Genomic DNA, 17,163 nt, shown 5'->3' with positions numbered 1-17,163 from the left:
ACAAAGCTGGTATGGTAGTAAGTCAATTGAATAAATTGATATGGAATAAGAGAGAAATTAGTCGGAACACTAAATTAGCTGTATACAAGATAGATAGTGTTCAAACCAGTTTTAACTTATGGATCTGAAACCTGAGTCAGAAGTAAAACACCTGACCAAAGACTAGAGACCGCAGATATGAGAGTCCTGAGAAAGGTTAGAGGCGTGAACAGATGGCATCAATGGCAATATCATATTAAATACAAGGATATTAGAAAAGAACTTGACATTGTCAGCATCCAGGAATGCGTTAGCAGAGCTAATCTCGGGTGGCATGGTCACTTAAACAGAATGAGCAAGGAACGATTAGCAAAACAAGTGTTCTCTGCCAGGTTAGCAGGAAAATGACCTAGAGGAAGACCAAGATATAGGTTGATTGATATGGTACAAAGTGCCTTAGACGACAGAAATATAAGATCTTAAATTGTACATATTTGTTCTGATGTATTAAAATAAAGAACTTTTATTGTCAAGACCAGAAGATAAATGATAAAATATACAAAAAGCCAACAAGTTTCACTAGCCACTGTCTAGCATTTTCAAGGCTGAACTGGTGTGAAAACAAATGCATTAAGTTACATGTAAAACATACACTTTAGTAACTGTTAGGCCGTTACATTTGATCATTCGTGTTTGATGGCGTGCATGTGTTCGAATGCTTCAGTCAGAATCCGGTACATGACCACGTGTTGTGTAGTTTTTTGCATATTGTAGTTCTGTTGAACTGAGAGAGATGATGAGATTTTTCCATATGTCTTTAAGAATAATACCTTGATTTCTATTTAAATTATTGCTGTGCAATAATTTAAAGACAACCACCAACAACGTGTTACGGTGCCCCAATATGTGTCCACAGCTGTCATTCCATATATTAATTCAGCTTCCACAAAATTGGCGAGAAGTTTAAAACTCATAACATCAGAGTGGATTTTAAACCAACTACCATGATCAGACAAATCTTAAGATCACCCAAAGATGAGGTACCTTTCTTCGAATGTCCTGGAGTATATGAAATTCCATGCACGTGTAGCCTTTCTTACATTGATCAGACTTCTAGAAGTTTTGAAATAAGACAGAAGGAACATGTGGGGAATGTCAATCATAATAGAATCATCACATCTGGTTTAGCTCATCATTTCTCAACATCAAATCACGTTATAGATTGGAAAAACAGTTCCATGCCTTACATCGAGAATGACTACAAACACAGAACTTTAAAAAAAGCAGCTATGGTACTATGCACAGCAATAATTTAAATAGAAATCAAGGTATTATTCTTAAAGACATATGGAAAAATCTCATCATCTCTCTCAGTTCAACAGAACTACAATATGCAAAAAACTACACAACACGTGGTCATGTACCGGATTCTGACTGAAGCATTCGAACACATGCACGCCATCAAACACGAATGATCAAATGTAACGTCCTAACAGTTACTAAAGTGCATGTTTTACATGTAACTTAATGCATTTGTTTTCACACCAGTTCAGCCTTGAAAATGCTAGACAGTGGCTAGTGAAACTTGTTGGCTTTTTGTATATTTTATCATTTATCTTCTGGTCTTTTAACAATAAAAGTTCTAGAAATATAAGATCTGATAATGTTGGAGTCTTGACAAGTAACAGACTGATTTGCAGGAAAATTGTAGATTGGAAGTTAGTAATGATGTAAATTTTTCTATCATATCCTGTACATCCCTTGAGGGTACATGTCAGGAATTTGATCATGATGATGATAAATCTGCTGTGTGTATCCATTGCATGTATTCTCTGGCCAGTTTGTCAGTCTTGTGAGATGAAATCCTCATGTTACTAAGAGGAAAATCCCCTTCCAACTCTATAGGACCATCTAACTCACCTTCAGTTGAAAGACCACTATAAAGCTATAAAGGTTCTTTGTGTCTTAGGATTTGAAATTTGAACCCTGGTCTTTCCAATCAAAAGATATTAATACTGTCTTAAATTAAATTTAGGCTATGGGGGGGGGAAGAGAATTTTATGTGTATTTATATATAAAATGTAATTAATGTACACACACACGTGCATACACATATCATCAATTGCATTATTTCCTTCTACATACCGTCAACAGGTTTACAGAATACTATAATCTAAATGTAAGTGTGCCAGAATACTATTATGGCACACTTACATTTAATAGTTCTCTGTAAACAGTTATCTTCCAAATTAATCTGTTTTACATCAGATCTTACTTTCCCATCTCCGTTTCGGTAAATTATGGAGACTACAACCATTCTAGGAATCGTCATCATCAAATTCCTGACATGTACCCTCAAGGGGTGAACAGGATATGATAGTACTACATGAAAAATTTACATCATTACTAACTTCCTATCTACAATTTTCATCCAAATCAGTCTGTTACTTGTCACGACTCCAATATTATCATTATCAGATTTTATATTTCTATCGTCTAAGGCACATTGTACCATATCAATCCGCCTATATCTTGGTCTTCCTCTGGGTCGTTTTCCTGCCAACTGGGCAGAGAACACTTGTTTTGCTAATCTTTCCTCTCCTATTCTGTTAAAGTGGCCATATCACCTGAGATTAGCTCTGATAACGCATTCCTGGATGCTGACAGTATCAAGTTCTTTTGTAATATCCTCATTTTTATTATGATATTTCCATTGATGCCATCTGTTCACACCTCTAATCTTTCTCAGGACTCTCATATCTGCAGTCTCTAGTCTTTGGTCAAGTGTTTTACTTCTGACCCAGGTCTCAGATCCATAAGTTAAAACTGGTTTGAACACTGTCTTGTATACAGCTAGTTTAGTGTTCCGACTAATCTCTCTCTTATTCTATATGAATTTATTCAATTGACTTCCTACCATACCAGCTTTGTTGATTCTGTTGGTTATTTCCATATTTAATTTACCATCTTCACTAAAAATCGTGCCTAAGTAGCTGAAATGTTTTAATTGTTCCACAGGTTCCTCATTCACACAGTTATTCAGTTTAGTCATGGAATCTTGCAAACTTGTAGCGGATTTATTTAGAAGTATAACATCGTCTTCATAAAGCAAAGAGCTGACATTAACATCTCCAATTCTGATATCATGTTTAATACCACTCTCCTTCATAATGTGATCCATATCGATAATGAATAACAGAGAGGACAATGTACATCCTTGTCTCGCACCAGATTTAACATTAAAACATCTTCCTGTACTTCTTTCAATTCTAACTGCTCACAACTCAAATAAAGACTAAGTATATGCTTGATATAATGCCCTATTGACACCATATAACTGTAGCATATTGATAGCTTCTCTCTTGGCACCTTGTCATATGCCTTTTCCAAATCAACAAAACTTAAATACAGATTTTTATATTCCCATGCTTTCTCAACTATTTGTCATAAAGTGAGGATCTGAACCTGACGGCCTCTATTTGGCCTGAATCCAGCTTGTTCTTCACCAAGCTTTTCTTCCACAATTCTTCTCAACCGTTTCTCAACTATACTTGCATAAATCTTGCCAGGAACACTCAGTAGGGAAATACCTCTGTAATTCTCACATTCAGTTTTATTTCCTTTTTTATATATGGGTACTATGAGAGCTCTACTCCAATCATCGGGAATTCGTCCCTCTGTCCAGGCTTTCTGAACTATGCAGTGCAGCCACTGTAAGACTTTTATACCACCATACTTCAGCATTTCTGGTTGAATATCATCTACTCCTGCTGCCTTTCCACATTTCAAACCTTTGATGGCTTTTTCTACTTCAAGTATGGATATGCATTCCTGACTGTATGCCTGTTGAGTGTATTTTACCACTTTGCTATCACTGCTTGTTTCATTTAGCAATTTTTTGAAGTAATTACTCCTTACTTCAAGGATATCTTTTTCTCCTGTTTTCATGTCACCCTTATCATCTCTAACACCTTTTACAGCACTCTTTCCTCCGTTTCTAAGCTTCTTCAATAACTCCAGAATATTTTACCGCCTTCTTGATATTTATTTTCGATGTTCTTGCCAAAGTCCTCCCATGACTTTTGTTTAGCTAGGTTTACACAGTATTTAGCATTCTTGCATTTGTCTCTGTATTCTCTAAGAGCACAGGCTGACTTATTTGCCAGGAACTTTTGATATGCTTTCTTCTTTTCCTTCACTGCCTCTTTAACTTCCTGTGTCCACCATGAAGTTCTGATTTTTCTATCCTTGCAGACAACCTCACCACATGCCTTTCTGGCTGAATTAATCAGGGTTTTCTTGAAGGCTTGCCACTGAATCTCCAGGGTTTGGTTCCTGTTCTTCTCAAACTGTTTCATTTTTTCTTCAATAATCTTTGTGTATTTTAGTCTACAGTTCACATCTGAGAGCTGCTCAACTTTTATTCTCAAAATTTCTTGCATGTTATTCTTTTCAATATGAAATTCAATTTTATTCTACTCAAGACTAAATAGTGATCGCTTCCAATTTCAAACCCTCTGTACACTCTGGTGTCCTGTACCAGGGAGAAAACATCACTATCAACAATAACCATCAATGAGACTTTTCTTATTCCTTGCCTCTTCTCCCCATGTGAATTTGTGCACATTTTTATGTTGGAACATGGTGTTAGTAATAACCAGTCCATGTCCTGAGCAGAAATCCAACAGGTATTTGCCATTATTATTAGCTTTGCTCTTTTCTCCAAATTTTCCCAAAATATTTTTGTATTCTGACAGTAATTTCCTACTCTGCTATTTAGATCCCCAACAAGGACCAACTTTTCCTTTTTCATAGTGTCAGTTGCTTTTTCTAAAGCATCAAAAAATTCCTCCACTTCTACCTTAGTAGAACCTTCTGTGGGACCATAGGCACAAATAAGTATCATTGCCCAATTCCCTATTCTGATATTTGCCCGCATCACTCTACTTGAGACTGCCTGCTACTCAAGAAGATTAACCTCGTATTTTGTGTTGAATACTGTGGCTACTCCTTCTTTTCCTTGATTGTGATTTCCTGAATATAACATTTTGTATTTATTGAGAAAGATCTCACCAGTTTTTGTCTTTTTTGTTTCAGTCACCCCTATTATGTCGATCTGATACTTATCTAATTCCTCAGCTAGCTCCATTTCTTTACCATTCAGGCTTCTTATGTTGATAGAACCGATCGTTAACTCTGGTGATGTTAAGTTGGGGGTGTGATTTCAGATTTGTTTCAGTAGCTGACTTTTCGCTGTTCGCCCTGGTTCCCTGGTGCAAACAACAGGGGCTTTGTTTAACCGATGCCCCAGCCGGCATGAAATTTTGTCATGTTGTACCATCATTTTATTGGTTTAAGCCAATAAGAATAAAATTTGGTCAGCTAAATCCCAAATTGCCAGCCCATCCTCGTGCAGTCAGTATCCAGGTAGATACCCAACAGGGTGCGCCACGAGAAAGTGAGGATTGGACATTAGGTCAAAAGTACTGGTCAGTTCTCCACATTCCTTTAAAGGCTATGTGGAGGTCTCTTCTCAGTTATACACCTTTGCCCCTTAAGCACCCTTAAAATAAAATAAAATAATAGATTTTGAAAACTTTGTAAAAACTTTCAAACCAGTAGAAAATTAGACAAAGTGGTTATTTATAATTCAGTTCCTAGAATGTGTGTGTGGGAGTTGGAGAATACATCTGGATTGCTGTTCATAAAAACAAAACAAGATAAAATTTATGCATGATGATCCATATAATTGTCGATCTGGTTGGCCGAGTGTGTAGTATATCCATTCTCCAGCCTGAAGGCTGTGGGTTCGACTCTGTGGGCATGGATGTTTTTGACTGTCTGTGAAAATACTAGTGGTGGTGGGCAGCAGACTGCATTGTTGTAGATAATGTGGTTCGCTGTATCTGGTGGATTGAGTGGAGAGAGAGTTGTAGAGTAGATGCTCTCCCTTGATGAGTCTTTGGGCTCCCTGGAGATGTCATGTAGTAGTAGTAATAATAATAATAATGGCAGTTTGCAAGAAAAGAAACTAAAAGTTCAAATATATTTATTTCAATAAATGTTATTTCAAAACTGTTACTTATATTTCAATGAAAGCAGATGAAAACAGCATGAAATTATTATAAAATTAGTTTAATCCTTTATCCAAGTGTGAGCAAACAAAGTTTGCGTCTGAAAGTATCTTCAGGACTGGGGTAAGGTGGTACAACACCAGGGCAACTCGTTGCAAAGGTGGAGCAAGCTACCAACACTCCTATCTCAGTATCTCCTATAATGCAAAACACATCTCCTTGCGGATATGTCTAATGTTATGCATTAAGGGAAGGGCCACTACCTAGACTAGTTTCGACCTTTATTGAGGTCTCTTCAGTGGGAGCCAGGGCCAAATCCAGATGGTGGTGCAACACCATCTCGTCGATGGTGTTGTACCACCTTACCCCAGTCCTGATGATACTTTCAGGCGCAAACTTTGTTTGCTCACACTTGGATAAAGGATTAAATTAATTTTATTATACTCTAACCAAGTGAAAAATAAACTTTCAACAGCATGAAATTAATTTCTGCTATATTTTATTATAATTCATAAATTATCCATTAATGGCACTGATTATTTTAATTTCCTGACATTTTGATCTTCAGGTTAAGGTCATCATCTGGAGTATACCCACACACACAAAGACAAGCTATATTACATTTCAAACAGTATGCCAAAGTGACAATGATTTGATCAACCATTATTCTACTGGTATAACCTCTAGTGGAAAAAAAAAAAAACTGCATCAAAGCTATATCCTATTTATAACATCATCATTAGAGAACCTATCCCATTCAAGTGCCACTTCCTCTAGGAGGTTGACTACTATGATTTAATAACTCATGGTTAATTACAGACATTATGGCATGTGGTGAGGACCCTATCTCTTCCACGTATTGTCATAAGTATTCATAGCTATAAATCCATGTGCATTCACAGGCAAACCCTGTGAATGCACATTCTCTCCCTTCCTGCCATGTTCTGAAGTGGTCGGAGGTGAAAAAAACTCCCTATCTCCATATGAGACTGACTAGCTTACCTTTAGTCAAAAAGACCAGATAAAGGTTCCTCACATCATGGACAGGAATCGAACCCAGGTCTTTCCGACCAAAGGGCTTCGTCTATACTGACTGAGCTACAGAGGCTCTCATCAGAGAGCAAAAACATATAAATATTTTTAAGTCTCACAGCCACCTCTGGCAACCCATTCACCACACTCTTAAACAATTACCATGGGTGACCCCTCATTCTCTCCGTTCCTGCCATGTACTGAAAAGTCTTCAGTGTCAATCCTATAAAACTCCTATGTGCTTCAATCATGTCTCCTCTTTTTTCCCTGTCAATCCCCATGGATTGACAGTCGAATTCCACCACTTCTTCATTCCCATGGAATCTGGGTGTCCAGATGTTCTATTTTGACTGCCTTTACAATATGTCCACTGCAACTCCCTGTTATTGACAATCACCCCCAAGTTCCTGGCCTCATCAATTTCCTGCAGTTCAGTTCCATCAGTATAGTACACAGCTTGTGATCTCTTCTTCCCAAAGTGCATCACCTAATGCTAGGCCACATTAAACTAGCAACCATTTACCTTTGATCATTGTCAAAGTTAGTCAATTTAAGTCTTCTTACAGGATCTCTACATCGCCTTCATTTACCATTACTCTTCCCAGTTTAGCATCAGCAGTAAACAACTGAATATTTTCTGTATCAGTGATGTACAAATTAAACAACAGAGGACTAAGTACTATGTCCTGTGGTACACCACTGATCACCTGCCTTCTGGTTTCAACTGCTCCACTTTTTGATATTCGTCCATCACCACCCTGTAATCCAAATCACCAGATTCATATCCATCCTCCTATGCTCCAATTTATGCAATAGAGTTCTATACAGAATCCTGTCAAATGCCTTTTCAAATAGAGTGCCTTAGCAAGACTAGTTTCATTTCTATTGCTCAAACCAAATGTACTCTGGAACATCATTAGCACAACCATTATCCACTTATAGTGCTATGCTAAGAAAAATTCCCATGATCCCTAAGAGTTTACAACAGTAAGCAGCATGATTATAATTGACAAATTATATTCTTTTCTTCTTTTTTTTTATTACTGTTTCACCTAAGAATCAGCAAACAACAGTTTGATGTGAAATATCTTCAAGACCAGGCTACTTGTATATAGAGACAATAAGCATAATATACTGTCTGACCACAGATGCAAGACCTCTTGACACTTTTGCGCATGACAGAAGGCGAATCCATTCTGATAATAGGGTAATCAATGATGAGTGTTTATTATTATACATGGAAAATTAGCTTTTCTTTTATGAAAATTCTAGCCTTTAAGTGGTAACTATTTTGCTTGTACCAGAGTTGGAAAATTTGACATATAAAGTACGTGATTTTTCCGTGTTGGTGATGGACTCGTACATTGCCTTATTCTTTTCTCCCCATCAAGCTGAATTGCCTCTTCTTGGGTTTGTGCTAGCCAAGGTTCTCACATCTGTGGTTGGACAGTAAGTTGCATGAGTATCACATGATATCACATTCTATCTTCTAAGGTACTTTTTACTGTATCAATCCACCTACATCTTGGTCTTCTCGTGGGTCTTTTTCCTACACATCTCACTGCACCTTCAGGCACATAAAATGTGATGTATTATTGATATGGTTACACTCAGACCAAATACCTCTATTCCTAGGCATGAAAATAATTTGCTTACCAACTCACAACTCAAAAACATGAATGCAATTTCTTATTAATTATAATTTAATCTCCTTTAAAAAAATGGCATAACATTTTTCACATTACATTCCTACCTATTTTTATTTATTCATCATCATCAAATTTCTGCCATGTACCTTCAAGGGGTGTACAGGATATGATAGTACTATATGAAAAATTTACATCATTACTAACTTCCTATCTACAATTTTCCTCCAAATCAATCTGTTGTCTGTCAAGACTCCAACATTATCAGATATTATATTTCTATCTTCTAAGGTTCTTTTTACCGTATCAATCCACCTATATATTGGTCTTCCTGTGGGTCTTTTTCCTGCCAACCTGGCAGAGAAACACTTGTTTGCTAATGTTTTCTCTCCCACAGTAAGTCACACGTGGAGTCTGTGACTTACTTTCCACAGTTAGTCACAGACTCCACGGAGGCTGATGTGATAATAATAATAAAATAATAATTTTAGTGTCTTTTCTGAATTCTAATAACTATTGAAATTCAGAAAATTTTTCAGGAGTTTTCAGTTGTTGTTCTATTTGATTTTTAAACCAGGTTTAACTGTTTGGTTTTAGGATCATATCCACAAATCTTGTCAGCTGTCACTGTAATATTTTTAATAAAAGATTTCAAGGTTTCATATGCATATAAATCTTTTTCATTACACAGGAATTTTTCTGAACAATACTTCATGTTCAAACCTATGATTAAAATCAAGTTGCATAATTTATGGAACTTCCTCAGTCTTGTGTACAGTATATTCACTTATTTTAACTAAATTGTGTGCCCCCTCACCCAGTTTTCTCAGTCCCTGAACATTGATAGTTGTTCTAGTTCTGTTTTGATTAATCTTCTTTCCTCTTTAAATCATCCTCCTCATTCAAGAAACCATGTGGTACTCAAATGAAAGAAGCTCAAGATCTTCCTTAATCAGGATTAAATACTGATCTCCTCAACAGACTGGAATGGGATGAAGACAGCTTAGTAAATTTCAGTGCCATAAAAACTCAGGCCTGCCTTATTACACACAAGAAAGATCCTACTTCACTCCCACTTTTGATGACATTCCAGTTTCCTTCAAGATCAGCTTTCTCTTCTCGGGCTGACTATCACGTCCGTTTTATCCTGGCACAAACGTATTACATACATAGCCTCCAAAGCTTCTAAGAAACTTGATGTTCTTTTCTGTTCAAAATATTTCTTCTCTTCTGCTCAACTCCTTACATTTTAAAAGTCTTAGATCTGACCAACCTTGAAATATTGATCCCACATTTGGGGTGGTGCACCCTAAACCTCTCTAAAAATTCTTGATGATATACAGAAAAGGGCAGTCCACTTAATAGGTGACTCTTCCCTTAGCAACTCCTTTCAGTTACTTTCTGAATAGGCACTCTAAAATAATAGTTTATAATTCAAGCGAAAGAAAGAAGTAACAAGCAATCACATTATAAATAAACTCGGGTTCATGAATACTGCACATAGTTGATTTATGGTAGTAGCATAAATCCTTTATCCAAGTATAAGTAAACAAAGTTTGCACCTGAAGCAAGTTGTGGTAAAGGTGATATAAGTTCTCATCACTTGCCTTAGTATCTCCCATAATGCAAAGCACATCTCCTTGCGGACATGTATAATGCTATGCATTAAGGGAAGTGCCACTACCCAGACTGGTTTCAACTTTATTGAGGTCTCGTCAGTGGGAACCAGACCCAGTGGTGGTGATATCAAGGTGGAAGTAATGGAGAAATCAAGTGATGAGAACTTTTACTACCTTTACCATTAGTTGCTCCAGTCCTGAAGATACTTCAGGTGCAAACTTTGTTTTCTTACACTTGGATAAAGGATTAAACTAAATATATAATTTATAGTCTAACCAAAGTGAAAAAACTTCCAACATCTTTCTCTAATCCAGAGTAATTTAATAATAAGGTGTGACACCTTTTGGCAACTCGTATAGGTAAATATGACTTCTCCATTACTTCCACCTTGGTATCACCACCACTGGGTCTGGCTCCCACTGATGAGACCTCAATAAAGGTTGAAACCAGTCTGGGTAGTGGCCCTTCCCTTAATGCATAGCATCATACATGTCCACAAGGAAATATGCTTTGCATCATGGGAGATACTAAGAAAAGGATTGATGAGAGAGCTTGGTCCATCTTTACCATCAGTTGCCCCAGTCCTGAAGATACTTCAGGTGCAAACTTTGTTTGCCTACACTTGGATAAAGGATTAAACTAAATATATAATTTAAAGTATATTAGACTTGAGAAGAAATTACATTCATGTTTTAATCCTTACCCAAGTATAAATGAACAAAATTTGCACCTTGAAGTACCTTCACAATCATAAAGAACTTTTGAATAGTTTTTTTGTTGTAGAATAAGTGTTTTTTTAATTTTGTTTGTCATAGTGATAGTTTCTCATTTTCAATTGGTTATAAAGTATATTATACTGAACAACTAATTATACAAGCCCAACTTACAAACATAATTTATTCCTTGAAATGTGTTTGTGAGTTTATTTTATTTTTTTTTTTTTCATTTTTCATAAGATATATTGTTAACCTTATTAATGTATTGGTGAACTTCATAAAATCACAAAATATGAATATCATAAAATCTTCATAAGTGTTGGGGGGGGGTGTTCTGTATTCATTAAATGAATTGGAGTCACAATTTATTAACTCATGCAGTGTTCATAAGTATGAATTGTTTGTATCTTTAAAGCTCATGAGTAGCAATTCATCTGTATTCTTGTTTCGATCTTTACCCAAGCATAAGCAAACAGTTTGAGGTTTGCACATAAAATAGCTTCACAATCATGAAACAACTTTTGAGTAGTTTGTTGTTGTAAACAAATGATGCATTTTAACTTTGTTTGCCATAGTGAGAGTTTCTCATTTTCTCACTTAAAACCTTTAAACTTTTATGGAACTAATTAATTTTTTTTTTTTTTTTAATTTTCAGAGATGCTTCTTAAGTATCAGAAGAAATAATTTAGTAATCATGTTTCATCAGCCCAACACCTGCTGTGCCTGAAGTGGTGACTTTTGACCACTTTTACTTCCCACCTCCCAGTGTGTGCGTGCTTGTGTATAGGGACCTTATATTCTAAAGCACCCACCTGTCCCTACTGGCTTGGTGAGACAAATTTACACACATATATACATACACATATATATGAGAAAGATAAGTATATCTTTGTGTGTGTACATATCTAGATAAATACACAATACTGTAATATCCCAGTGGTATCTGTTTTTTGTTGCAAAAATGCAACAATGTTATGCCTAATTTGTACAGGGTATTTTTGAGAGTACTTTTTTACAGACATATTTTAAGCTTGGATGAGGTCAGAAGGGACCTGACAAGAATCAAGTCCATGTACATTTTAATCAGAAAAAAAAAGAAACATAATCAGCTATATTATATCTTCAACATTGCCATGTTTATAGTGACTTCAGCCCATGTTCAGTAATAATTAGAATTGTGTTATTAAGCGACAATTTCTTCTTTAAATATACAATAGTGTATCCCCGTGATCTACAGGAAGTTGGCATGTCTGAGGAACTTTTCACATTTAGTAGTGATCTCGCTACAGCATACAATCGTGTTCAGCTTGATATCCTAATATATAAATAAATAAATAAATATATATATATAGGTTTGTGTGTATATATATATATTCTGCTCAAAACCAGAAAGTTTGGATGACTGTCCACGCTGAGAAAAGTACAAGTCTAATAAAATAACCTGCTGTTGTTCGAAAACTTTACATACAGCACTAGAAGCAGTCATTATTTTAGTGTATACAAGTTTTTACCTGGGACAGCAGATGGAGAACCAAAGTATTAGCCTTATTGTTATACCATTGTGTAGCACAATAAACTTTCAGAGATGTTCATTATGTATATGTTGGAAACTTGAGAGATGTTGTATTTTTTGTCACAAATAAGAGTACAGTGTTGGCTCCATTAGGAGGATTCTGTATCATCTAATATAAATATATATATAGATATATATATATATATTATATTCACCTGTCAGTGATATTTTATTAGCAGAACTATGACAGGGTCTTTCAAATGATTGAAGGACAGAGTAAATTGAATTTGTTTTGAGGGATAAAATTGTGTGGGATTCAAATTTCAGTCTTTCATGGTTGTAAATTATTTTAGAACTTATATTTTTTCTTTGTTTTTCCTCAGCTATGGTTGTACTTACTATTAAAAATTATGGCTAAAGGTTGCCAAAATATGTGGCACCTTAGGGATGTTTAGTACGTATTGTCTTTAGGTACTATGGGAATGTAAATATGAAAATAAAAAATGCCGACACAAACATTTTCTGTGTTTTTTTTTTAATATATATAACATCACATTGAACATACAATATATAAATACTAATGAAAACTCAACATAAAGTGACTTGACATTAAGGACAGTGTTATTAATCATGATTTCAAATAGGGAATATTAAACTTAGTTCTTCACTCTATGCAGATAGTGTTACTCTTTTGAAATGATCAATATAGGGACGTGAAATGTAAGCCCCAATCACTTCCATTATAAAGTGTGATAATCAGACACACCGTGAGGCATCCTTAAAAGAATAATTTATTGAATTAATTACTGAAAGCATAAACTACATAGGTCCATGATTGCACATAGCATTGTGCAGTGTGTCATTATAATTCCAGAAAGAATAAACAAATATATTATTCTCATAATGGATATTATTTCTGGGAAAAATCCCATGTTACTCCTCTTAAACAAACTATTATATTTACGGCTATTTGCCTGCTTCTGTTTAGGAGTGCCCCAGTTTAAATGCCATTGGCTCTTTTCTCACGGATTCTTAGGGCATTGCTTCCTCCCCTCCCCTCCAAAAATCAGTTGCTGTTTTCGACCCTTTCACCCTTTCCCACCTCATATAAATAAATAAAAAATGCTCCGCCCATCCCTTATAATATATATGTATATATATGTTATTCAAAAAAACAAAAGGTATGTGCAAATTTCTTGTCCTCTATGCAACATATATTTATTGATAAATATACATCTACAATGCCCCAAGAATCCATGAGAAAAGAGTCAATGGCATTTAAACTGGGGCACTCCTAAACAGAAGCAGGCAAATAGCCATAAATATAATAATTATTCTCATAATTTTATTATACACATAGTAATCACATGTTATTGTCATTAGGAGAAAATAGGAACTTTCTATGCTACCAGAGATTTCTCTTCTTGGGATAACTCTTAACTTTCAGTCTTTCTTTATATAAATAAAACACAAGTGCTGCCTCCTCAGCATCCAAGAAATTTAGGTTTCTGTTTTGCAGAAGAAAACATTAATTATGAACAACTGTTAACTTTATACAAATTACAGATCCCTCCCCAACCATATGAGCTATATCTTGCCAGTTTTTCTCTCTCTCATACAAGCTTTCAGTTTTTTGCTGTATGCATTTTCTACAGAAAGACATTGAAATTTCATTGGAACTGGCATTCCCACTAACTTCTTAATCTCTTATAACATGTGGCTTGGCTATTATCACTCATTAATAGTTCAACTCCAAACTGACAGAATAGATATTCTTCTTTGTTCATTTCATCTGCTGCAGAAGGAATGAATGAAGAAGTTTTGAACAGTGTCCCTATTTTTACTTCAAATTTCTGACAGAAATATTATGATTTCTGGGATGAAATTTATATTTTTAAAAATCAAGTGGATATTAAATCCAGCATTATTTCAAAGCTGAATACAGAAACTATAAAAGTTTCGTATGAGTTCATTATCGGTGAGTGTATTCCCGTAAGCTCTCTGGTCAAATTTCATACAAAACTTTTATAGTTTCTGTATTCGGCTTTGAAATAATACTGGATTTAATATCCACTTCATTTTTATAAATTTTCATAGCTGAAGTGAAGCCTTTTGGCTCTTTATTTTAGTAAATACTTTTACGCACCGACCAAGAGTTCGCTTACAAAAAATACACCTCTCCGATGTTTCAAGTTCCTTAGTACTGAGAGTTTTTGCTCTCTTAAGGTTTCTGCCTGGTCTCTGAGGAAAACCAACCAGTTTGAAAAAGCTGTCAGGCGAGTGAAACGGACGAATAAGAGGCAAATATATGGACGCTGTTATAGCAGGCTTGTCTCCTATAAGGTCTGACTAGGGGGCAACTTGTAAATACCGGCGACTGTATTCCTGTAAGCTCTCTGGTCAGATTTCATACGAAATTTTTATAGTTGCTGTATTCGGCTTTGAAATAATGCTGGATTTAATATCTACTTGATTTTTATAAATTTTGCATCGCCGAAGTGAAGCCTTTTGGCTCTTTATTTTAGTGTAATTTATATATTTTTTCTATATTTATAGATTTGTGTGTTGATGATAAGAAGTACATTTCAATTATAATTTATCATAAATCAACACTTGGAACATAGTAATATTATCTGTATTACATACAAAGATTAGATATGTTTTTATACACATGAAACTGTAAAAAATGGGCCTTCACCAGCAAACAATAAAACTCAAATTTTAAGTTTATGGATGACAGAATATAACATGATTTTTATATTGGGAATTCATTCTCTATGCGTAAGTGGCTCAACGCGAGACATAAGGACAGATGGGAAAAGAAGGAAGGAAGAGGGTAGTGTAATTAGATACAAAAAAAAGTAGTCAAATTTATACAGATTAGTTTTGAACACTTTTTTTTATTCTATTTTTGTTTAGAAATAACAAAATGAAATGGTTAACTGAATTATAAATATATACTATTTTTTTATCTTTTGTGTGTGTTGGTGGTGGGGGGTGGGGTTAGAATATTTCATAAACAAATGTTCTACAGCCCTTGAGAAAAACAAATCATCATTTTCTAGTAATGATATGGCATTCTAACCCACTATTTCTTTCAGTAACTTCCAGTTAACTATTTTTATAAATTGATCTATTACATGTTTCTGATTTGATCAGCTTTTAGATTTCAATCTTCTAAAGTCTTCGAAACTCTCCACTCACTTATATCTTAGTCTTCCTCTGGGTCTTTATCTTGCCATATTGCATGAAACACTTCTTTTGTAATCTTTTCCTATTTTGTTTTAAGTAACCATACATTAACTTACATTACCTTTGCTCACACATTCTGGAATATTAATAATGCTAAGTTTCTTTCTGATATCTTCATGTTTAATATAGGTCTACTACTGATGCCATCTGTTTACAACTTTAATTTTCCTGATCTGAACTCTCAGATCTATATGCAGAAATTGCACCGACATATACTACTAGCTTAGGATGTCAGCTGATTTCTTTCTTTGATTCGTCTGGCTACCCATCATATCAGTTTCATTTATTTTATTAGGCTATTTTAATATTTCATTTTCTCTCTTCACTAAAAATAGCCGAAATAGCTAAAAAATGAGTAACCATTTCTGTGAGTTCACTACTGAGAATGGAGTTGATGTTTTCCATTTTCCCTACTAATTTTTATAGTCTGTCTTTTATTGCTGATTTTCATATCAGATTTGTCTCAATGTTTATTTAATTTGGCTAAAGACTTTTCAGCAGGAACTAAATAACTCTAAGATAACATTAAATTTACTAAATAAATTAAAATAGTTAAGAAGGGAAAAAAAAATCTACATACATTAAAAATGTAAGCTTAATATCTCCCACTTGAATATCAGGTTTAATACCATGTTCTTTAATAATATGGTTCATGGATTGTATAAAACAGTAGAGATAGTGCAGTATCCCCTCTCACATCTAATTTAAAATCAACCTATCTTCCTGTACATCTTTCAATTCTAATTGCTGATGCAATTTATGTACATTTTCCTCCTTGGAACCTTATCATATTACCCAAACAGTAGGATCAAGGTCAATGTCATTGGTGTCTTCAGCATCATTGTCAACTGACACTGAATTCAGTTGATGTTGGTTGATACTGATTGATGCCAAGTGGCTTGTAGCCATGTTTGTTCGCTAGAGCAAAGGTTTTGGTTTCATTATGTTTCAATATGCAGTGTGAGTGATACCTTCAATGACATGACATTTGCACTGTAGGGGGACCCAAACCCTTCCCCTTCAAGGGTACAGCAGTGAAACAGTTCCTCAGGCCAGCAACTTAGTGCATGGGGGGGGGAGGCGAACTGGGTATTAACAAATCCAGATGCTTCCCTATCAGCTGGTGCTAAATCCTGCCACTTACTCTACCATTATCACAATATCAATTCTTACCAAAGAAAAAGTTTTCATATTCACTTCACCAAAGTTCATTGCTTATACAGCGGTTGGTAATCTCAACAACCATTGCCCATCTCAGCTACTCAAATTACACTTTACACAATTCCTTTTACCACTAGGGCAGCACTTGTGGATTCATCAGAACTGACATG

General features: G+C 35.1%; 1 protein-coding gene across 1 annotated transcript in view; it reads left to right on the top strand.

Moving 5' to 3' along the window:
* The window catches only part of LOC150094964 (serine/threonine-protein kinase 26-like), a 330,587-nt gene extending 317,491 nt beyond the window's left edge, over positions 1-13,096 (top strand). Inside the window, exon 11 of the mRNA XM_090411052.1 lies at positions 11,723-13,096. Within this exon, the coding sequence (XP_090267178.1) occupies positions 11,723-11,735 (13 nt within the window). The 3' untranslated portion in view covers positions 11,736-13,096. The remainder of the gene's footprint in view (positions 1-11,722) is intronic.
* The last annotated feature ends 4,067 nt before the right edge of the window (positions 13,097-17,163 follow it).

This window comes from Typopeltis vanoorti, chromosome 21, assembly GCF_054136105.1.
Source record: "Typopeltis vanoorti isolate ZY-2024b chromosome 21, IOZ_Tvanoo_1.0, whole genome shotgun sequence".
Taxonomy (NCBI): Eukaryota; Metazoa; Arthropoda; class Arachnida; order Uropygi; family Thelyphonidae; genus Typopeltis; species Typopeltis vanoorti.
Note: the sequence above shows the minus strand (reverse complement) of the source record. Positions and strands in the feature narration are given on the sequence as shown.